At 40.9% G+C, this 23772-nt stretch overlaps 3 protein-coding genes across 3 annotated transcripts in view; 2 read left to right on the top strand and 1 right to left on the bottom strand.

Moving 5' to 3' along the window:
* Positions 1-1206: 1206 nt before the first annotated feature.
* ppil3 (peptidylprolyl isomerase (cyclophilin)-like 3) lies at positions 1207-3542 on the top strand. The gene is made up of 6 exons (XM_079161233.1): positions 1207-1241; positions 1515-1589; positions 2283-2376; positions 2472-2539; positions 2664-2782; positions 2951-3542. Exons 1-6 carry the CDS (start codon positions 1239-1241, stop codon positions 3075-3077), a joined length of 486 nt encoding a protein of 161 aa, XP_079017359.1. The 5' UTR covers positions 1207-1238; the 3' UTR covers positions 3078-3542.
* Positions 3543-3716: 174 nt separating this feature from the next.
* On the top strand, positions 3717-6446 carry LOC306697537 (3-oxoacyl-[acyl-carrier-protein] reductase FabG). Its single transcript, XM_079161517.1, has 8 exons — positions 3717-3802; positions 3916-4086; positions 4614-4792; positions 5447-5540; positions 5621-5690; positions 5781-5817; positions 6005-6068; positions 6234-6446. The coding sequence occupies exons 1-8, from the start codon at positions 3779-3781 to the stop codon at positions 6390-6392; spliced, it is 798 nt and encodes a 265-aa protein (XP_079017643.1). The 5' UTR covers positions 3717-3778; the 3' UTR covers positions 6393-6446.
* A 1618-nt stretch (positions 6447-8064) lies between these two features.
* col27a1b (collagen, type XXVII, alpha 1b) overlaps positions 8065-23772 on the bottom strand; it is a gene marked incomplete at its 5' end in the record, with an annotated part of 57840 nt that continues 42132 nt past the window's right edge. The window contains 32 exons of the mRNA XM_079160793.1: positions 8065-8285; positions 8503-8721; positions 9106-9215; positions 9314-9482; positions 9660-9725; positions 10200-10226; positions 10791-10826; positions 10988-11005; positions 11541-11576; positions 11678-11731; positions 11897-11959; positions 13291-13344; positions 13449-13556; positions 14231-14338; positions 14433-14540; positions 14650-14703; positions 14835-14888; positions 15002-15055; positions 15165-15218; positions 15308-15364; positions 16407-16460; positions 18282-18335; positions 18450-18557; positions 18780-18833; positions 18935-19042; positions 20932-20985; positions 21255-21308; positions 21626-21679; positions 21768-21821; positions 22720-22773; positions 22964-23008; positions 23722-23766. Coding sequence (XP_079016919.1) covers positions 8139-8285; positions 8503-8721; positions 9106-9215; positions 9314-9482; positions 9660-9725; positions 10200-10226; positions 10791-10826; positions 10988-11005; positions 11541-11576; positions 11678-11731; positions 11897-11959; positions 13291-13344; positions 13449-13556; positions 14231-14338; positions 14433-14540; positions 14650-14703; positions 14835-14888; positions 15002-15055; positions 15165-15218; positions 15308-15364; positions 16407-16460; positions 18282-18335; positions 18450-18557; positions 18780-18833; positions 18935-19042; positions 20932-20985; positions 21255-21308; positions 21626-21679; positions 21768-21821; positions 22720-22773; positions 22964-23008; positions 23722-23766 — 2334 coding nt within the window. The 3' untranslated portion in view covers positions 8065-8138. The remainder of the gene's footprint in view (positions 8286-8502; positions 8722-9105; positions 9216-9313; positions 9483-9659; positions 9726-10199; positions 10227-10790; positions 10827-10987; positions 11006-11540; positions 11577-11677; positions 11732-11896; positions 11960-13290; positions 13345-13448; positions 13557-14230; positions 14339-14432; positions 14541-14649; positions 14704-14834; positions 14889-15001; positions 15056-15164; positions 15219-15307; positions 15365-16406; positions 16461-18281; positions 18336-18449; positions 18558-18779; positions 18834-18934; positions 19043-20931; positions 20986-21254; positions 21309-21625; positions 21680-21767; positions 21822-22719; positions 22774-22963; positions 23009-23721; positions 23767-23772) is intronic.

Below are 23772 nucleotides of genomic sequence, written 5' to 3'. Positions count from 1 at the left end.
AATTATGATTTTTTTTTATTTTGACACTTGGTATTATTACAATATAACTAAATTACTCAGGAAACCAGCTAGTACTCACTCCTTGTTTGAGTTGATTGCCTTTTTTTTTTTTTATTACACCTGTTTTTTATTAATTTAAACAATTGTTTTATACAGTTAGTTTTATATGCATTTCTATACATTCTTTCTAGTTTGGTGTATTTAATATGGACTGCTGGTTTAAAACTAAATGTGTTTGTGTTTTTAAAGAAACCTCTTGGTTTAACATTGATTCTGCGTTTTCCTCAATGACCATGTACAAATGGAGCTGTGTTTCAGAATTATTGTGTCTTCATCAGGATTCGCACGGATGAATGTGTGTGTGTGTGAGTGTTATCTGTGTGTATGTTGACATTATGAGACTTTCTCATCCTGTGATGTCCATCTTTGTTCTTTCTCTTTAAATCATTTTTGGGTACAAAATCCTTATTTTCAATGTTTCCCATTTGGCTTCATGCATTGTTGGTTTGTCAAATTTGTCATTAATAAGGAAATCTTCTGTGTCCGTATTAAAATGAATTATGTCACAGAGTATTCTGTTTAAATATGTGTCCCATCTTTTCCTGCACACGATCCACTAGAGGTAAAATAAACTTGATTGACCTAATTTGTCTTGTTGAAATTTGAATTTTGTGAATGAGTGTGTTCTGTTGTATGTTTGGGTTGGATAGATAATCTGTCAACTGCCCAGCCTGTGTTTAGGATTATGCACCAAAGCACAAAATCAACTGGCATGAGGCTTCAAGGTGCATCCTGCTCGACTACCTCATGCTGAGGTCCTGTCTTTAACAAGGTCCCTCTATCAAAATCTAATACAATTATTATTCCAGTTTTGTGCCTGTATGTTGCATGTAACCCGTAACAAATCTGGTAGGTCTAATACTTGAGCAGAGAAACCATAGAACAATTTGAAACATTTCACAGAATGGGAAAATTGGGGGGCTAACCCCAGAATTTCCGTCCAGGGGCCACATAGCATGTTAATTTGACTTAACAGCATCACGAGTGTTAAACCTCTGCAGAGACTGGGTGGTTCTAGCTGTTTACATCGAGCCTCTGTGCAGAGGTAAATATGTCACTTTAATTTCGTTTAGTTTTTTTCGAAGATCGTAAATTCCCTGCGGAACCATTCTTTGCTGGCCACTGCACCTACACGGACATGTTTTCCGACACACTTGTTCAAAGACGCAACGTTTGAAATGGTAAATTTGATTGTGGACATTTTCAGCAGATGTCTGTTATCTTAAAAATAACAGAACCGTTTAAGTAAATGTCAGCTAACACGGTGTTTTAAGGCCTATTCGTTTATTAGGAGCCAGGCGAGAAACTTCCCTTTTGTAAGGAGAACGTGCTTATTTTGTTAGTCCGGCTAACGTGCTAAGCTAGCTAGCAAACAGTAGTGAATGGTGATTCCCATGCCTCCTAAAAGTTAACGTTTTGGGTTAATGATTCTTCTTCTCTTCCTAATGTTACAGGCTGTTACACTTCAAACAGATCTAGGAGAAATTAAAATCGAGTTGTTTTGTGAGCGCGCACCGAGAACGTGTGAGGTAAGTGAACTAACTTTGGCTACAGTTAACGTTACGTCACACGCTGCAGCGCTTTGGCTGAAAGTTGCATTAAAGTTGTTATATTATTATAGAATATACATTCTTTCAGTGGTGGAAGGAAGTCATTTTACTAAAGTATCAATGCCACCGTGTGTTATTATTATGCTACAAGTAAAGATTAATGCATTAAAGTATTGGGATCAAAAAGTACTCGTAATGCAAAATGGGCCATTTCAGAATAATGTATATAATTAAATTATAATGATTGATACTCATGTGTAGGCATCATTAGTGTTGCAGCTGGGGATTTTGCATATATTTTGTAATCTGCCTCTACAAAATAGCAATTAACTAAAGCTGTAAACATTAATGTAGCAGAGTGAAATGTACAATATTTCCTTCCCCACTGTAATAGATTTATTAAAGTATAAAGAATCAAAATAAAAATACTCACGTACTAGTACAAAATTGTACTTAAGTACAGTACTTGGGTACATTTCATCGCTGCAGTCTCTTTAATATTCCTTGTTTTTAAAGGATTTAACTTGTTCATGTTTGGTTTAGTTTTAGTGTAAAATGCATTGCAGACATGATAATGCTACTGTCATTTGTAAAGGCCTAAAAATGGATTTACACTTCTTTTCCTCGACGAAGTCGTGGACTATCCTAACACGTATATTTCACTATTTACAGAACTTCCTTGCTTTGTGTGCCAGTGGCTTCTACACTGGCTGCGTCTTCCACCGCAATATTAAAGGTTTCATGGTTCAAACTGGAGATCCTACAGGTATGGGATTGTTGTTGCATCTGCTGCATATCGACACTGAAATGGCAGAATTCTCATCCTCACTTCTCGTTCGTCCTTCCACGTATTTTGATCAGGCACAGGCAAAGGAGGAACAAGTATATGGGGCCGCAAATATGAAGATGAGTTCAGCGAACACCTGAAAGTGAGTACCTACTAGTTCTAGCATGTTGGCCGATGTCAGCAAGAGGTTTTACCCAATATTACATCGGGGTTCATCACTCTTCAGCATTGTAACTTTTGTGTTCTTTGGCTTTCTTTTATTCCAGCATAATGTAAGAGGAGTGGTCTCAATGGCAAACAATGGCCCCAACACAAATGGCTCCCAGTTTTTCTTCACATATGCCAAACAGCCCCATCTGGACATGAAGTACACGGTGTTTGGAAAGTACGCAACCTTTTATACAGATAAATGGGTGTTACGTGAGATAGAAATAATGATTGTTGGACATTTCTTTTCGGCTCTGCAGACAGCCGCTTAGTGTGCCTGGAAAGTTAGATTGTTTAGAATGTATTTCATTGAAGCAGCTGACATCTGTCTCTCTTCCACGCGTAGGATCATCGATGGCCTGGAAGCACTGGACGAACTGGAGAAACTTCCCGTCAATGAGAAGACGTTCCGACCGCTGACGGAAACCCGGATAAAGGATGTGACCATTCATGCCAATCCTTTTGCTGGATAGACAGTTTTCTCTTCAGATATGCAAATAGGCCTTTAACACAAACTTGGACTCTGATATTTCCAATAAGCCTATTGATGCAGTGTAAAGTACCCTGCCAAAGTTAAAGTAGATAACTTGTTAGAGGCTAGAAATTAGATAGAAAGCCCCCAGACATCAACAGTGATCGTGACACGGACTCTAATATTTTTGTTGTAAACGCCATTTAAATTCTGAGTCAAACTTACTCAGTGGTTTAAATACGTCAACACTTTAATTGCTGTCCACGAAGTAGTGCAAGACTGAAGCAAAATTCACATGTATGCTCTTTCAAATGTTTTAACTTGGTGTGCTTATTGTTATTTTATGAAATTATTTGCTTTGCAATTAAAGGCTAACCCTTTTCTGTTTATCTTCATAAATTCAGAGTTTAGTCCAAAAAGAAAACACGCCTCCGACTTTTTTTTTCTTGATAGGCAATGTAAATAAACTGTCAATGGTTTGTACTAAATAAAACGTTTGTAAATAATACATCTGTGTGCAAAAATCAATATTGTTAAATGGCACCACTTCGAAACACATGATGCTTAAGGGTTAACTTTGGACGTCTAAAACTGAAGCAGCGCTGTCAAACCGTTGAGCACCTCCTACGTCATCACTAGTGGACGAAGCGTGTTTCGCTGTCCGTAGCAAGTTCATACAAACTACATTAAAACCCCGCAGAAATGGCCTCAGACAATGCATTTAAAGTAAGTCTACTCACTCTACTTCATTATGGCTTCATACCAACTGAACTTCAGTTCATCGTGAGGTGCAGTACCTGCGTGGACACTTGATGGACATTGATGTTTGTGTGTTCCAGGTGTCTTCCCTGCGGGATAAAGTGACCCTCATAACGGGTGCCAGCTCGGGCATCGGTGCAGGCACGAGCGTCCTGTTCGCCAAACTCGGAGCGCTGCTGGCTCTTAACGGACGCGACGTGGACAATCTAAAGAAAATAGCCAAACAGTGCACCGACTGTGGAGCAGCCGAGGTAGCCGCGGCTCTCACACTGAGCTGTGCACGAACGTTATATGTGACTTGGGATGAAATATTAACTAGAGAACAAACATGTCCACACACCGTTCAATCCAGTCTTTTGTGGACCAAGAGAAGAGAGGATCAAGATTCTACTCTTTTAATGTTGGAGTTTGGTGGTCTGCTTGTGTAAACAAGTACACGTATCACCAAAGCCTCGCACGTTAAGTTGCAAGTGAATATTCGTCAAAATGTGGTGTTAAAAAGTCTGCTATCAATATATTGAGCCGCAATGCATTGTTGGATGAGCACATCCACATGTGTTAAATGGGTGTTATAACGTGTAAATGCATGTAGACAATATAAAATGACCATTTCTGACACTGGAGCATACATGCTGACACATTAAAAACATGGAAACAATCTTACTTTATCATCCAAACATTACTGCCTTTAACAAAGTGATTTCTGTGTGCCTATGATTTTGAAACTCTTAAAAAAAGAAATGCCTTTTAAATTCCAAACACGTCTGTGTTTTATTAGCCTTTGCTTGTTCCTGGAGACCTCACTGACGAGGAGACGGTGAAGAGGACGGTGGAGCAAACTGTCGCTCACTTCGGCAGACTGGACGTCCTCGTTAACAGCGCTGGTATCCTGGCCATGGGCAGCATAGAGACAACAGACCTGGCTCAGTACGACAGCATCATGAACATCAATGTCAGGTAGGATAACTCATAGCATCATAAAGATATACTGGTGCTAAACCTACAGCAGTACGGGTTGTATAGTAGCTGAGATATGGCGGATGACTCTCAAGTTCAAATGGAAGTTGGCTGAAGTGATGCATGGATTTATTTCAAAAAGGATTTGGAAATAGATAAATGATGTGTTTTTATTTCAATGTTATTCGGACAACAACCATGTGCTTTAAGTGGCAAGATAAATGGAGGTCATTTGAAGGAAATTGCTGTTCTGTATGAATCTCATTGTATTTACAGTACGTGTGTACATCCTTGACTAAATCTAGATACGACTATTTTAGCCTTGTATGGATATTGGATATATGGATGTCCATTTGTCGTGGATTTGATAGCTTTGTAGTTCATATAATTTCATACAGGACAAGCTCGCTGCATTAAATTTGATGTGAACATTAATACAGAAGTGAAAAGCTGTGCTCACCCACACATTTCGTCATAAATTGAGGAGGAACACACGATAAAATCCTTCCCAAATGTTAGGATGCAACTGTCCTTTACAGCCTCGTGAGGACACAAGACTAGTAGTGATTACTCCCACACTTCATATGTAGTGTTCACGTATATTATTATATCATTTTAGTTCAAATGTCCCCTAACGTTTGTTTCATTTTCCAGAACCGTATACCACCTGACTCAGCTTTGTGTGCCCCACCTGATCAAGACCAAAGGCTCCATTGTCAACGTATCCAGTGTCAACGGACAGAGATCAGTGGGTATTAACAGCGGGCCACCTGTTCACAGCCACACCCACTACATGTATGTGTTACTTGTAGTGCTTTCTCTCTGTAGTTCCCTGGTGTGCTGGCCTATTGCATGTCCAAGTCCGCCATTGATCAGTTCACACGTTGTACAGCACTTGGTGAGTGAGCCATTTTGCTCCTTTATACTTTGTATTATGTTAAGCATTGTAAAATGTTCACAGTAAATAACATGACTCTTTTTATTTCAGAGCTGGCGTCAAAGCAAGTCAGGGTGAACTCTGTCTGGTGAGGGTTTTAATAAAGAATTCATGTATTTTTGTTGTGTTCAGTAGTTGACCTCCTTCATATTTTGGATATATACAATTAGCTAACACATATCCCATTCATTTCTGATTTAAAAAGCATTTATCAGTTGTTTCTGTTGGAAATTAATTCCATATTTTGTGTCCCTGCTCCTGCTGCATCTCTTCAGCCCTGGTGTGATTATCACAGAGGTCCACAAGAGAGCAGGACTAGATGAGGACCAGTATGCCCAGGTAACGCATATGTGTTGCCACTAAAACAGATGTATTCCTTCAGAAGGTTGTCATCTCCTTGCATCTGTGATAGCACAGGAGACAAATATAGTGTAAGCCAGTCAGCAATATATCTAAAAAAAACACGCGGTGTCTGTCAATCTGTTTGTTTTTTTCACCATCCAGTTCCTTGCAAAGTGCAAACAGACCCATGCCCTGGGTCGACCCGGGGAGGTGGAAGAAGTGGCCCACAGCATCGCCTTCCTGGCGTCCGATGCCGCCAGCTTCATTACTGGAGTGAACCTCCCCGTCGACGGGGGCCGCCATGCCATGTGCCCAAGATAAGACCGTGTGTGTTAGGATACAGCAGTCTGCTAATATAGTTCTTTCAACCACCAAGTCTGCCTGTGTGTTCGTTTTTTTTTTTAGTTGCCACTAAAACTGATCGGGGAGTTGTCATTAAAAAAAAAAAAAAAGAAAGGCACTACTTCAAGGACACCATTTTTCTCCACGTTTACAACAGTAGCTGTTTTGGATTTGACAGTTCCAGATGTGTGAAATGAATATTAGGAAGTTTAAATGCATGTTATTTGCTCACTTTGATAATAAGTTTTCCTTTTAATGAAAAGAAAACGAAAGCTGCTTATCAACAAAGGTTTCAGACTTTTATTGAATTACCTGTTGAGTCACTAGACTTCATTCACGCAGCATGAAATGTCCGCACAGATTAAACACCGTTAGCTCGGTTGTGTTCTGTATTGTAAGAAATCCTCTGAGTTTATAGATTGGCGGGACCCGTCGCCATTGCTGCACCTTTTGAGTGACAAACGCTTGAACAGTAAATGATACAGATGGTAATGTCCTAAAATACAGTTGATTGTCTAAGGACAGATTAATTGGGGGAAAAACAAAAACAGACTGTAGAACCCTTAACGCTCTAAATGACTCCTAAAATATAACATTGATGCCTGGTTTTGAACTGGAAAGCTAACCAGAATTTAAATACAATTTAAATAGAATCCACTGTAGATAGTAAAGGTTGCATACTTATAGACATTTTGACAGATACAAAAACTTAACTTATAGTGTCAGACAGTACAAAGAATATTGAAAACGTGAAAATAATACCTTGAAAATATAATTTAACAAATTTGACCTGCGTGTATATATTTTACAATCTTCCCTTTGTTTTGGTTTTGGTAAAGCACAGACGTAGCTTTTGCTGAGAGCTGACGAGAGTTTATCATACGAGTGTCAACGGTTGTAGCACCAGGTGTCTCCTCCGTGTCATCCCGGATTCACATCAGGTAACGTCTTTGTTTGCTGCGAGATGAGCGGCGCAGTACGAGGTAGCATCTTGACACACTTTTCTCGGTTCACACGGGGGGGGGGGGGGGGGGGGGGGAGCTTCCACGCATGTTTCGACACGGAGAGCGCCGCACAGCAGTTGATTTTGTTAGGACATCTGTATGAACGCGGGCGGGGTCTCTCGGCGCCGGACAGTTATTCGAAGTTCAAGAAGACTTACCTGGAGACAGTGCGCCTTTGTGTCTGAGGCACACTGCATACCTGAATGAGTGATGTTATGTTTATAATGCATATGTGGAAAAATAACTATTGCACTTTATATTACAATATACAGTACATATACATGTATAAATAATACTTAGACATTAAAATAGGAATGATTGCATTTGCAGATGTAACTGTCCCATATTTCTGTACAGATCTCTCTTAAAAACAAAACGTTTTTTTGCTAAATCGGGTCACAGCCCGTGAAGAAAATATGATACAACATAGGGTGAGACGGTCATATTACTTAAGGGGCATTCAGGTGTTGTATCACACAAACGAGTCTCTGAAAAAAAAGAAGCTTATTGTTGCTTTCCATAGGCTGATTAGTGCTAGAAGTCTTATCTCTGCATTTTCAATGGGCCTCCTTTCTGCGGTGCCCCCCCCCCCCCCCCTCTTGTTTCTGCAGTCCAAGCATATTTCGCAGGGAGAAAATGGTCTGTTGTCCTGGAAACCACAGAAGCATTAGTCTCCCCCGTCTGCCTTCCTCCATTTCTCGGCCCCCTCCACGGGAGGGCCCTATAAGAAGCACACGGGTCCAACCTCGAGGTGGAAGCTCGCGCCACGTTCTCTGGTCGCTAGGTTGTACACATCCACGATGGGGAGTAAGTTTGGGTCCTGGGTCTGGAAGATGAAGTGGGTCTGATGCCAGCGGCCATCTTTGATCTGAAAGTGAAGGTAGCGCTCGGTCACAGGACGTGAAGATGGATCGTTTTTTCAACAGTACAACATTTTTAAACGTAAGCGATGCTGCATTTTAAATATGTTTTAAAGAATTTGCTTTACAAATGTTTCATGAGGGAGGAAATCCAGGATATACACAGTGCGTTTTGGTGGATAAAATCCTAATTTGTAGCCATGCCAGAAAAGTAGCAGTGCTCACCCAGCAGTCGTCCCGGGGTATGAGCGGCTCCAGGAGGTCGCCGGCCTGGATCTCCTCCCCTGTCCAGGCCTTGAAGCTCACAGCCCTGGATGAGGGTTGCAGGGAGGGTCCTGCTGCCCACACGGGTGTGTTGAGGCAGTGAATGGTGATGTGCTGCACGGCCTCCGTGCTCAAAAGGTGGATGAAGTTCATCTGGATACGACCCACGCCCATCTCCAACTGTAAAGCAAGAATGTGTGTTTCTCGAATAATCCTAATTTAGAAAATAGGCTTGTTTATAAATGCCATAATTCCTGAAGAAATTCCTGATGTAAACAATAACTGGACTCTTGTGTCTATGTAATAAAAGTAACATTTTTGTTTTTAGTTGATAATAGACTCCAATTGTGTCATTAATTAGTTACATATGGATCACAGATTGTGTCTGATTGTCTGTCCCTATTATTTCATTTACAGTTCATGCAGACATTAAGTCTGTCTGTGTTTGTGATCTTGTGCGTTATAATTAATTACAAAATGTTATGGCTGAAGAATAACTCCAAAAACATTAATATCCTAGAGATGTTTACTTGCCAACTGAGCGTGACTTTGATAGTCTCTAACCTTGGATACTGTGATAGGTTTCAGGCAAGTCTGTCCCCCACCAGTGAAGTTGCACATCACCTCAATAGTGTCGGCGGCACAGCCGAGGTTTGGATCGATCCAGTAAGTGCCTGTTGAAGAGCAGCAGCGGAGGAAAACGGCTCTTATTTAACAAGAACAGAACGGATATGTGCACAGAGAGGACCGAGCAGTTTATACGTCTCCTCACCATCGTACATCCTCTGTTCACAGCTCTGGAGGTCTCGGCAGATCCGTGCGGGGTTGTCGCGGGTTCCCAGCGGGTTCTTCAGACTCTGGATCAGAGTGCTGAGATGATGCAAGGTCTTGAAGATCTCTGTGCCCTGGTCCAACATGAGCAGGTCCATGCTCGGATAGTTCTGCTTTGGACATAAATGTTGGCGTGATTGAATTGTAATTTCTATGGATGTTTTTATCCGTTATTGGATCAGAAAAAAACATTTTTTGAAGGACTTATTCAAATGAATAATACCCATTAGGACCCCAACAGTCAACTGTGATGTCTTGCAATGAGCCTAGTTTCCATCAGAACTAACCTCGGGCCTCAGTGCAGCATGGGAGTTCATGATGACTTGAAAGGCGACACCAAGAGCCTCATTTCTCTGCCAAAGAAGACAGCAAGGCGATCAGGGAACCACAACATTGCCTTGAGTGTGACTTTTTATGAAATATTTCGTTATGACATACTATGAATTTAATGTGACATTTGTATTGCATACTATACTTCAATTATGTATTAAATACTATACTACAACTTATCAATGACTTTTATGACATACCATTTGGACTTTTTTTTATGGCTAACAATATCTGAGTATTTAAACATTTTTTACGACATATACAATTAAGTTTTATGACTATACTTTGACTCTTAATGACATATTATAATTTAAAAATTTTTTGACATACTATACTATGACTTTTTATGACATACTATACTGATACTGTGACTTTTGAATGCCTTTTCATGGAATACTATACTATGATTTTTCGTGACATTCATTAGGACGTATACATTTTTTACAGCTTTTTATGACATACTATGCATGATGGACATTAAAGAGAAACATACTTACAAGTGAAAGTGTGGAGCTGGGCAGACCCTGAAAACCAAAGAGAAAAGCCTTCAGTATATACACCGTGTATACTGACACACTTTTGTTGTTTATCTTGTTTGCACTTTTGTAGTAACAGCCACTCTTATGTATTGTACAGTGTATAATGTAATTACTTCTATAAATCCTATTCTCCACTGTGTGTGTGGTGGGTTCTGCCACTCCCATCCAATATGCAGATATGCACAAAAACATTTATGAATGCACAGGAAATGAGGCATGAACGGACAGGGAATAAAGCATGTCAACTGCAGATAAGGGGAGCCGCTGGCTAACATCTGTTTGAATCAGAACACAGTGGGTCATTGATTAGTCTCCAAATAACACACATCATAAGCTCACAGTTTAACTAGGGTGTTCATGCACCAATTAGATTTTCCTCTTCAAATGATTTTCCAGCAGAATAGATGTTGCACCCACAGCCGAGTACTTCTTTTTCAACCCATTTTAACCAAACTTAATTCTCTTTATTTTCACGTGTTAAAACGCTCAAGTCGAGACTGAATTACATAAAAGGAGAATTTTGACATTGACGCAAAATCAAAAACTTACTGGTGGTCCAGGCGGTCCACGAGGGCCACGAAATCCCTGAAAGATTGCAACATCACATTAGCCTTCTTCTCATTATTTTAGAACTTGGATTTTATGGAAGATGATAAAGTAGGTAATTGATTTTCGTCTAGCACTGAGCAGACTACCGGCCTGTGCAAGGAATAATGATTTAGCTACAGGGGTGAATAATTACTCACCCTTGGTCCTTGCAACCCCTGTAAGAAACAAAAGTAAAAGTAATCAATATGCACAAGTGGACAATCCCACAATAACAGAAAGAGTTAGAGAGCAGACTCGCTATTGTTCTATCGTGCCCAGTGTAATGCCGTCTTCGTGCCAATTCGATAGAATGTATCTACCGTTTGTTGAATTGCACTCTTGCTTCTTTGTAGGTCTACACTCAGAAACGGTATTTCTACACACAGAAAATCCTAATTTCACAGCAGCAAACTCACACATGAATGTTGACGTTTTTGGGAGTGAGCGTGTGAAATATGCCTTTATACGAGCGCTCTTAAGAAATCTCTTTAAAAAGCTTGAGATGAGCACGCAGCTAACATTTATCACCCTGACAGGAATTCCACAGCAGCTGAGTGTCACTGTGAGTGTAAAGAACAAACAGCGGAGCACAATCGGAAATGAAAAGTGCTGAGGGCAGAGGAGGCCGAGTGGTGTGCCGTCTCCATACTAAGTATCCGATTCTGTGCTCAGGGTGCAAACAAAATGATTCATCAAAACATCACCACACACCGTCTCCCCCCGACTCCCTTTGTCACCCGTGGGTCCCTGATGGAGAGAAAGGAGACAGAGGATCACTCCATCACTGCCAAAAAGCAGAGAGAAGTCACACAAAGCTTGGCAGATAGGATGAGATATGAGGTACATACAGGATGACCGCTGGGGCCAATGATGCCAACGGGGCCCAAAGCTCCCTCCATACCCTGGAAAGCAGAAGCATGTTCGTGATTGACGACACATGTGATGGAGTATCTTATGAAGCACTGTTTATTTTTCATGGGAAGTATGCAGTTTGTGAGAGGTCAGTGCACTGGTGTCGGCTGAAAAACTGCACAGAGTTACCAAACTACCATTAATCTTCATCTTACCAACAAACCACGTGGTCCTTTTGGTCCCTGTATCCCTGCTGGGCCAATGTCTCCCAGGGGTCCCTAGAAAGACAAATATTTATAGTTTATAAGCGTGGATAAGATATGGTAAGTCTAAAGGTTAAACCCATATTGAATTTTCAATGACCTTTGTTGACAAGAAGCAGGATTTGTTACATTGACAAATGTCTCTGCGGTTAGCAAATGGCAGCCACCATGTTAATACATGACTTACTCAATGATCAACTTGCTTATTTATTGGCTAATTGTTTCAAAACCACACAAGGCAATTTAAGAAATGACACTTTGTTATGAAGATGTTCAAGTTTGCGTCTCTGAAAGCAGTCTCAGCCTGTTCCTCTGAGGAGGAGGATTGTCACTTTACTCATCCCTCCTCACCTCCTCCAAGGTTGCTCTGTTCTTTGAGAGCGGTAAACCCAAAGCCCCTTCAGAGACGGTGATGTTTTATATGGTGCAATGCTCCTATATTAATCCACTGGCAGCCTCATACAAAAGCGTTCTGTTAGGGCACATTATGAAAGATGTAACATTTTCATACACCACTGCAAACCGCTACCTCACTGCTTAACGACACACGCGCTACCAGTTTTAATCTACTCTAATAAAGCTGTAAAAATAAATGGTTTGCAGCACAGTGCTTTTATCATAATAGCGCCATAATAAAAATACACATCTTAAGTTTGATTAATGTAATAATTCCAAGTGGAAAAGTTGTATAAGAAACTAGGGTAAACAGCTTCATCTCCTATGTAGAATAGGGTCGATATTGTTGCATTGCAGCCATTCAACATCACTGCAGGACTTGAGATGTTTTGTTACAGAGCCTGCACTTTTATCTGATGACTTAACTCCAATTATCCATACTCATTGCTCCTGAGTTAGAACAATTACTCTAAACTCCACTGAACAACTAACACAAAGCTCATCTGCTTCACAGTCCTGTTCAACTCCCACAGTAGGAGAGTATCCAAGATCACCCTCAGGGTTTACATTAAAGAGCGAGACTCCAGGAAAGCCTGTTCTGTTTCTTCAGCTGGCAATAATCTATACTGCAGCAGTGCTGTAAGTAAAGCAGACTTATGGTGTAGCAGATGTCATCCTGGGGCATGTTACAGTAATACATAACAGCTTTTGTATCAATTTTTCACTGAAGACAAAGTAATGTAATGTACCTCCAGACAATTTGAAAACCTCAAACTTCACAAAAGCACTTCAACCAAAATGTGAGTTATACCCAGAAATTGCTTTTGGGCCATTCCGAGTCATATCGCCATCAACAACTTTGTTCAGACTGGAAAACTAAAACTTCATGGGTCTGATTCACCTGAAGTTCATCACTTTGGTTGCGAGTGGAGCTTAACGGGTGCACATACCTTTGGTCCAAACAGTCCCAACACCCCTGGGAATCCTTGGTCACCAGTAACCCCCTGATAAACAGTGAAAAGAAAGTATGATACTCTTCATTACTGAACAAGCAGAAAAAAGTTGTCATGTAAAGGAAATTTAAGTTATTTCACAAATCAGTGCTCACTGGTTGCCCTTCAGGTCCCTGCTCTCCTTGTTGTCCTGGCAATCCCATCCCGCCAATAGAGCCTTTTTTCCCTGAAGCACCAGTTTGGCCTGGAAGACCCCTCTCACCCTGGAGAACAAGACACAAACACACATAAACACGTGCGCATCCTCCCACCAAGTAACCTGTAATCAGACACCAGACCAACCAGTATAAGCCGCTGGTGCAGCGACAAGCTCGTGGTCCCTCACTGGCTTCCCACCACACTGATTATTGCATTAAGTGGGGTCGCAAACCTTATCTCAACTGGGCGACCTCTTGAAATCAGTTTAGAAAGTTTCTTGCCGTTTAACCAAACTACAGTTTATCTCATAACCAACCTTCCAAATCCAATAAATGTTCGCATGCTGATCAGCAACATATCACCAGATCATAATAAAACTTTTTTCCCTATGTGCAGCGAGGTGAAAAAAGTGCCTAATGCTAACAAATAAATGTATGTTTCTCACTGTTATGCTTATGTAACTATCCTGTTACATTGGCAAGGCCATGAAAACTAAGACTATGCCAACTCGTTCATATTTGCAACACTTACTTTCTGCAGTCGTTGCTGTGAAAATGAGGTCTATAGAAATACGGTGGCATTGGAGATAAGAAAACAGTCCAAACATAAAGGCGGCACTGGTGGCGCCAAGGAAGGCCACCCTGGCAGATTACAGCAGAGTTGGCACAGACTTTGCCCAACAAGCTCAAGCAACTAAAATGAAGAAAAAGTGTACAAATTGTCCACCCGTCATTCCCACCTTTGGTCCAAAGGAGCCTTGACTTCCAGGAAGCCCCATCTCACCGGTTGAGCCCTGCTGCCCAGGTTTGCCAGGTAAGCCCACTTCTCCATCTTCTCCTTGCTCCCCCTTAACACCGAAGATTCAAGGAATCAAGGATCATTTATTATCATACATTGTTTAGTGAACAATAATGAGATTTGTCATTCCTTGGAACCCTCACCTCGACTCCTTTAGTTCCATCTTTACCAGGCGCTCCATCCATGCCAGACAGGCCCTCAAGTCCCTCCCTGCCCACAACTCCTCGTGGGCCAAGAGGACCCTCGGGACCCTTAGAAAGACAATCGTAAATGTTTATGTCAAAGCTTGCATTGGTTTTAAATATGAAGCTCCACTGTGAGTCATGTCTGATTATATACTGAGTTATGTATCAAACTCACTGGTGGTCCTTTGGTCCCAGATGCACCTCTCGCCCCTGATTTTCCTTTCTGACCCTGGAGTATTGAGAGTTCATGTTCCACAGTTCTTACATGGTTGCATGGCAGTAAATACAGTCCACTAATATTGCGTTAAGTAATTGAGTTTTTCTGATAACAAAACCATGCCACTATATGTCTGTCCTTACTTGGTCACCTTTGGATCCTTTCAGGCCCGGTTGTCCCTTTGGCCCAGGGTGTCCCTGAAATGATCATTGCCGTTTGATTTGAATTACACTGATTGTGTTTGGACAATATGACACAATGTCTATAAATCTTTTACATTTTAATTATGAGATATAAATAAGATACTTACAGGAAGCCCCGAGGCACCAGCTTCACCTCTCTTTCCATCAATGCCTATTTGACCCTGAAATAAATACGTTTCTGCATGTCAATGTACAGAAATCACTTGAGTGTAATCGACACTTTACCTGAAGTCACTAACAAAATGTCCGTTTTTTTAATATTTCACTTACAAAGTGTCCGCTTTCACCTGGCTCTCCTCTCTCTCCTCTGTTTCCAGGAGGACCCTGGGTTCATATGGAAACAAATGAATGAAACAATCCAGACCACCACTAACGAATGACACAGGGAAAACAGGTTTATGTAAGAAACTCACTCTGTCACCTTGGGGACCTGCCGGACCTTCTACCTTGCTGTCGTCTCCCTGCTCCCCCTAAACAAGCAATATAGACACAGACGCACAACCACAGTCGATGGAATGTTCCCTAAAACCCAATGATTTGTGCAAAATCAATGCATGTTTTGTTTGAAAGAGTACAACAAAGGAAACACATCGCCCGCTCTCTTCATATGAATGGCAAATAATTACACGTGCTATTACCCACAATGATCCCATTTCACATAAACGGAGGCAATGTCTGTTTCAGGGTTTTTATGGGATTCATTAAACAATAACCACGGATGTGTGTATGATTGTAACAGTCACATGCACCATGTGTCGTATGAAATGAATAAAAAACGTGGAGCCCAACAGGCATCCAAAAGTAGGAGAATAATTAGTGATGGCCAGGGGCCAAGCACAGCTGACACTTACAGGGATTAAAGCAATATATTGCAGCATTAGTGCTTTTAATATAACTGTGATACAGATGTGTATTTATCTGCAGCATGTTTTAGTGCCAGGGTTACCTGTCTCACTCAATTGACATTTTGCAATGACCGGCGTGATAGCTTGATACTGATTTAATTAGAACGCAAGCATGGCCATTATTTTGTGGATATTGGCATAGAGAAAGTAACTGATATCCGCATCCAGATGGCTCCTGCCCAGGGACTACCAAAAAAAAAAAAACATGCAAATTAGCGTCTCTCTAAGCTGTAGTGCGGCGTGTTCCATTTTGTGTTGCTCCTGTCAAATGAACACAAATTATGTTGCTAATATCCCCAAAATCATGAGCAGACCAGGTGCTTGGCTAATTATATACATTTGACAGCACCGACTTAGTTGGCTGGGTCCTAGTTCATGTCATTGATCAAATTAGGGATGACTTTGCAAGGACAAGACAGACAGAGGAAGCACTAATTAGGGACACAACTGAAGCACCAATGCATCAAAATAACTGACCACTCAAAGACAATGACCCGCACGACAGTTTTACAATGTTAAGTAATGCAATCAGTACAGGTCTACATCATTAGACGCAATCAAAGTGCAGACGGCTATTAGAGACAGCACGTAAATGTGGTTTTACTACCTTTTCCCCTTTTGGCCCAGGAGGTCCAAGCAGGCCCTGCGGTCCCATGTGACCCTACGACAAGAAAAAGAGTTTGAGACCGTAACCTCCCAGCCTTCACTCCCAATTCACTGTGTGAAATATTGTGTCGGTAATGTGGAGACACAGACAGAGTCGAGGTAGAGACAGACGGGGAGAAAACTTCTGTAAACTGATAACGCACCAATGTCATCTATCAACACTTAATCTTTTGTTGCCATGGAGAATGCAATTTGAAGATCCATCAGTCAAGTCACGCTTATATGTGTCAACAATTTGATTATACTGTGGTTTCAACTCTGCCATGATCAATTTCTCCTCACCAATCTTATCCTGAATAGATTATGTGCACATACAGATAATAACTAGTTATATTGCAATTTTTTTAAATTTTTTTTTATCTCTTTTGCACAAGAAGCAAGAAAACGCATTTTGTAAAAAATCCACTGTAAATGAAAAGCTTCCCCAACGCCCCAGAACTGGCAAAAATAAAGTGACTTCTTCGCTGGTATGGTTAGTTAGAGTAGAGGTACATTCATCTAGCTGCAAGCAGACACTGCTCGCTAGAAGTCGACACGACACTCGCTTTTCTTTTCTCGTATGTCCTTGTGTGGTCTCCATGGGACGCTTTCTGTCCTCTAGTGGTCAACTTTAAGACCAACAAATAATTTAAATTGTAAACGGTTTTATCTCTGTCCACACTGCCATTAATTAATCAAGATAAGATGTCTTATTTTACCCTGGTTCAAACAGAATCATGAGAAATCAAAGTCAAGTCATTGGCTGAAGAAAGACGAGTGGATTCGATCTGCACTTAAAAAAAATTTAATCAGCCAAAACGGTGCATCAGAGTAGCGGATCCCACCGAGTGTGGAGAGAAGGAGGAGAACAAAACAACTGAGATCCAGCCTGTGATTCATCAACACCAGAACAATAGAGCCACTGTATCATCGTCGCGGGTCAATTTCACCTTTCAATTATGTAGGAAATATTTACCTCGATTAAACACCTTCCAAAAATCAATCCAAGCTTTTGGTTTGTGAGAGAAAAGAAGCGCTTTGAATTTCTCAGTGAAAAATGTGGAAATGATACAAAGAAAAAAATCCCACACACACTAATTCGACCCATAAAGATTGACTGAATACAACTAAGATGTTTCAACATGACATCTTCATCAGGTATTGTTTCTGTCAACGAGGCAACTTTCTTGTTTTGGGCTTTTACCCATCCGATATCACACTGTGCATACACTACGTGGCATAAACATAAAAGATAAGAAGTTTTGGAAAAACGTTATATTAAGGTCACGTCCACAATGCATTATAAGCAAACTCATAACACTTTACAATGCAGTTAAAACCGTTCATAATCATGCATGACTTTTTTAAAGTTTAAAAAGTACTATCAATGGTGGACGTAATGTATTATAAGTTAATCCTTCGTAATGCGTCATGGTAGTTAAAATGTGTTGTGTAAGCCACGAATCAGATTCTTCTTTCTATCACTTTGGCATGGAGGTATAACATAATTATAACACATTAAGTCCACCACTCAAAATACGTTATAAACCTTGTAATACGTTTTCATGCATGATTAGACAGATTTATAAAAGAGTTTTATAAAGTATATGCAAATGAAAGTGCTTATTATGTATTATAGACATGACATTCATATAAAGTGGTGCCATAGTTTTCTTTCAACACAATACATCAAATAGGCCTTTAATGCTTAATAATGCTGATTGTCACTGTTTTTAACATTTATGGAATAGACAGCAGATGTAAGACTTTTGTAAGGTTTGGAGCTGCAGGCCCCTCACTTTTATAACATCCCTCATTATTGCATCACTGTTCTTACCTCGTAGCCTGATACGCCTGGATCTCCTTGTTGGCCCATTCTCCCTGGAGCACCCTGGGGAAATATATATATATATATATATATATATATATATATATATATATATATATACACACATTTAGCCCACATCCATCAACAACCGAGCAAGTCCTTGAAACTATGTCTCACCACTGGCCCGATGGTTCCTCTCGCTCCCTTCTGTCCGACAAACCCCATCTCTCCCTGCTCACCAGTTGACCCGGGCTCACCCAGGTGACCTTGGTGACCCTTGCTCCCCTGGAGGGAGGCCATCAAAGAGAAAGTTTACCCCCAACAGTTATGAGGGTAGTTTGACAAAGAAAACATGTAATACTGAAAGTCTATTTGACAATGCTTACGGAGGTGACTGAACTGTTACTGTTTGTTGGAACCGTTCAACCGCTTGTACAAGACTGCAAATTTGACAGACATCCAAGAACGAAAGGTGGATTTAAGCTCCAAGCAAGTGAACTGACAAACCTTTTCTCCTGGTTTTCCTCTTTCACCAACACTGCCAGGTTTACCTTCCTGACCCTGGTAGAAGAAGAATCGAAACAGGGTTGAAAGCGGACGAAAACGAGCTGTCTTTTCATGGGAAATGAATGAAATTTGCAGTTGGCCGCCGAGACACTCACCCTGACACCGACCAATCCGGGAGGCCCAAAGGGTCCTTCCTTTCCTTGCAGACCGATTTCACCCCTTTCTCCTTCAGTGCCTTCTTGACCAGCATCCCCCTTGTCGCCCTGAGAAGAGCAGCAGTCCATTGAATAGAGTGATAGAATGTATACAACACATACAATTGAGTTACCCTAACCAGGATTTTGGCCTGTTCAGACTGGGAAAAATAGTGATATCCAATAAATATATGACATATATCAATGAAAGCTCTGTGTTCGCTTACAGGTTTTCATGTTATTCCAGATTGCCAAGTCCAGTCTGTAGTGTATGGAGCTTAGAGTCTACCAATCTGAGCAGCAGCAGGTTATGAATAGAATCTTAAACTGTATGCAGTATTCTCACTCCACAAAGATGTGAAGCAAGGACGGGGGAGCTCTGAGCTCTACAGCTGGCTTTACGTAAAACTCTTGACGCAGCATTCTGAACTAGCTGTGGTTCGTACACTGACGGTTTGGCAGGTACACAGAGAGATACAGTAGCAACATGACTGATTTATTAGTGAGACACAACTGCTGTAGTTTTGAAATATTTTCAAGAGTTTTGACATGATGTACAAGGTGCATCACTTGGCTCGGCTGAATATTTGATGCTACATGATCCGGATCTGACCATGAGGACTTCAGTTTTGTTGCAATTTCACTGTGAAGATTGTTGGCCAACCAACTATTTAGAGGGGATAAGCTGTTTTGTAGACAGCTGTCCAACCGACTGGAAATATATAGCACGGCCTGTGCGGAGTGTCCAAGAGGAAATATGTGATATAAAAAAACTGGAGAAGCAGATTGATAATTCTATACAGAAACTGAGAAACACCTGTCGGGGAAACAAAATGAAAACCAAAGAATTATGGTCCCACCGACTGAATATTCTAGTGAACAGCATGAAGTTTACGAGGCACTGACAAACCTGTCGTTCGATTTTCTGTTAAAACGTGGTTTCAGTTTTGACTTAACATTTAATTCCCTGTAGATTCTGCTGTATTTCAAGTCCTGTATCCAAAAACTCTTTGCTTCCATTTCATTTCTTAGACTCTTTATTCAACCTAGCGAACCCAAAGGAGATTTATTAAGAAACAAAAATGGGTTATCTCTGATATTGCAGATGTACGATCCAACAGGCTTTTGCTATTATGGCTCAAGACTCAATCTCAAGAATTTGGAATTGAATTTGCTTCAGACTGCTGGAGGGAGGCAAAATAATGTTTGAATCCACTAATTATTCGCTGAACTTCAGTTTTAAATGTGCCTAACTAATAAGCCAATGAACCATGACGACACACTGATTTTCATTCCCCAGTTAACCGCTAACAGCACAAGCTGCAAATTCCTCTTGGGCTGCCGGTTTCCATCCAGAAGCTGCACTGTGGCCAAGAAGCCCTCAAAGTAGTTTACCCTCCTGACTAACAGAGAACGTCCGACACTCAGGTTGAGTCTATTGTAATCCTCAGTGTCCTCTGTGCTCACATTCTACCGCCATCTCCAAGCCAAACACTGTTTGTGGGTCTGTCAGCTACACTTCCAGCTCTGTGGCTCTGCTGATCAGGCAGGTTTTTTGTACTTTCCTTCCTTTATTTTTTATTTTTTTCTGTCACAATTATTGCCAGACTTTAGAGCTCCTAAAATAGCCCCGCTATCTGTTTTCACTAAGCGTCAACACAATGCAGCTCCAACTGTACAAAAGCCAATACCTCACAAACAAACAGTCGACTTGCCCTAATTACAATAAGCTGCTACAGTGAACTGGAGAGTTCCCTGGGTTCACAGACTAGGAATCAGAAAAGAATTAATCTGTGTTGAAGTTAAAGACAGAAATTTGACAACCGGCCGAAGTCTTGAAGCATCGTTTTTTTTTTTTTCCTTTACTGTGTGCCTAGACAGTAAAAAGCACTTGGCTTTTTAAAGGGATGGATAAATCAAATTATAAGCCACAGCATGTCTTTTATTTTTTAACTTGCCTTGGCTCCATCAGGTCCACTTAGTCCAGCCTCCCCATCGATGCCTGACTCACCCTGACGGACAAATCATAAAATGTATTATGGTTGCAATAATATTTTTATGTGTTACAAGGACAGTGATCACAGGAAGCAGAAACAGATGGTCAAACATTGGCAAAACTGTATTAGAGTACATAAATTACTACATTTTGAAAAACAAAATGAACCAATTTGTTTGCTCTTTGTTGCAACAACAAATGTCTTCTTTTAGATATTTTTAAGGGTTCTTCAAAAAAAAACTCCTTCACTCATAATTTTACAGAAAGACAAAGTGTGTTCCTTACTCTCTGGCCAATCAAACCCTGCTCCCCGGTGTTGCCAGGTAGACCGATGTCGCCCTGTCAGCAGAAGAAGCCTGATGGTTATGACATTGGTGATGTTTTGTATCTCTTGATCTACAAGCTTTGCTTCCACCATTTTTAATACCTAGTTTCATGAACCTCCATGAAATTTCAATAAGAAATGTAGCTTAGTCAGTAGTTACTACACCCTCTCCTAGTGCTTCCCTACTTCCCTAGTAACCATTACGCCTGATAATAATTTCTGTACAAAATCAAATTCATGTGCATTCTTTTTTTTCCTCATCATCTGGCTCTCTGGATAGAGGCACTGATATATTTGCATCGAACAGGAGGTGCTCCCTCCTCATCTTCACCTGCTCTCCCAGTTCACCAGGCAGTCCTCTCTCTCCGGCCCTTCCCAGCGGCCCCTGTCAAAAACAGTGACAGCCTTTAGTATTCGCTGCCTTCGTAAAAGTCAGTGGCCTTCGTAACACCAGCTTGTGTGATCAAGCTCACCCACGGCCCCATCGCCCCCAGTGGCCCAATCGTTCCTGATGGCCCTGCTGGTCCCTGCGGCGACAAAGCAGAGGCATCAGTAAAAAGGTTAAGAGTGCTTTCTAATCTTCCACGAATGCCTCGGAAAGTGACAGTGAAGGAAGAAAGATTTGAAAAGAAATAAGAACCAGGAAGAAAGTGCGTATTTAGAGAGATAAGATAATCTGCGGGGCTAACAGCCTTCAAAACACTGAGCCGAAGCTTCTGTAAGTGATGGAAACACAGGCCTGCTGTTACAGAGACACATTCAGGCTACAATAAAGCTGCCTCTCCAGGACGGGGGTGGTGTAAATCAAATAGTCTCGGACTCTCTGCTTCTCTGCTTGTGTCTGTGAGACTCGGGCAGAATGAGAGAAAGTCGATTAGGTTGTTCAGGGCTTTTTGGAGCAGGATATGGGTTTCTAGGCGGCAGTGAATAAAAAAGTGTCAAAGTTGAAATTCTGAATGTATATGCGATGGGAAGGAAGAGGAGTTCACAGTGGGTGCCACATGCCACAGTAGATTATGAAATGTCATAGTATAGAATTACATTAAAGGAAATCCTAAAAGAATGTTAGAAAAAGAGTATTTCATAAAAATCCTGAGAAGAATGTCGTAGCATATATCATGCCAAAAAGACATGGCAGAAAGAATTCATAGTATAGTACGCCATAAAATATTATAGCAGTCCATATAAATAAAATCCTAAAAGAAATAGAACACCATAAAAAACATCATAAAAAGTATAGTATGCCATTAAAAAACTGAAATAGAAAGTCATCATGTCATACAAGTCATAAAAAAGTCACAGTATAGTATGTCATGGTATGCTTTGTGCTGAATGTCATAGTATTGTATGCCATAAAAAAAAGCTGCATAAAAAGTCATAGTATGATTCTCAAATATGGAAACAAAATGTATGTAATAAACTCACTGGCTCTCCTGCAATTCCTTTGGCCCCTGGAGGTCCAGAGGGGCCTTGAACACCCTGAAAAGAGTTCCAGGGTTCATAATACAGACACTATTGGTATTCACAAACACGATGAAATGCGACAACACCTACTAGAGTTAAAGTGTGACACACAGGCCTCACGTATCCACCACTGTTCCCCAAAATGAGTCCACCCCAAAAATCAAGACGGACCTAAAAGAGACCTCTGATAGCCCCAAACACTTACTGGAAATCCCTTTGGCCCGGCTTCACCTGGCTCGCCAAGCTTGCCCTGCAGCACAAGGACACAAAGGGGTCAAACTAATGGAGGGTTAAGGTGGCATGGACGGCATACCAGTGGGGCTTAGTTCACTTTCTTGTCTCCTCCTTTACATAATAACCAGGTAAGGAATGTTTGGCACTCTTGCTTGATGAAGGACTTTAATTGATAATTGGTGAGAAGTAAAGAAATACGTTGACTAATAACTAATTATTAACAGTATTTCCATTTTGTGCAATATATGTCCGATATACTTCTACCCTATTACGTTTGTGACTACATTTGTCTGGCACCCATAGTACAGATAAATGATACTTGATTATCAAAATAGTTAATCTGTCATCTGAATTATCATTTTTGCAATTATTAAATATCTCTAGGGGCCAATTAGCCATTTGGGAATACACCAACTTGTGAACAAGAAATAATCGGAAGGTATAGACAACAGCAGTTAAACCAGATGGAGAAATGAATGACGACATGCCATACCTTACATGATCATATACTATATGTGCCATTAAGCGTGCTGTATGACTGCTTCACTGTGCATGCTTTAATGAGACGGTCATTGTACTCTTCCCTAGCACTGAAGCACCACACTCTACTTTTTCCTAGATACTAATTCCTTGAGGACTTCAAAAGGTCAAATATAATGAGGATTGTGCTAATACTGCTGCTATTACTGTTATGAGGGGAAAGTAAAAAAAAGAGAAAAAATGTCTCACCGTGTCCCCGGGGAGGCCCAATTTTCCGAGTGGACCATCAGGGCCCTGCAA

The sequence above is a fragment of the Pholis gunnellus genome, assembly GCF_910591455.1.
Source record: "Pholis gunnellus genome assembly, chromosome: 6".
In the NCBI taxonomy this organism is placed as follows: domain Eukaryota; kingdom Metazoa; phylum Chordata; class Actinopteri; order Perciformes; family Pholidae; genus Pholis; species Pholis gunnellus.
This window is presented reverse-complemented; position numbering and strand designations above follow the sequence as displayed.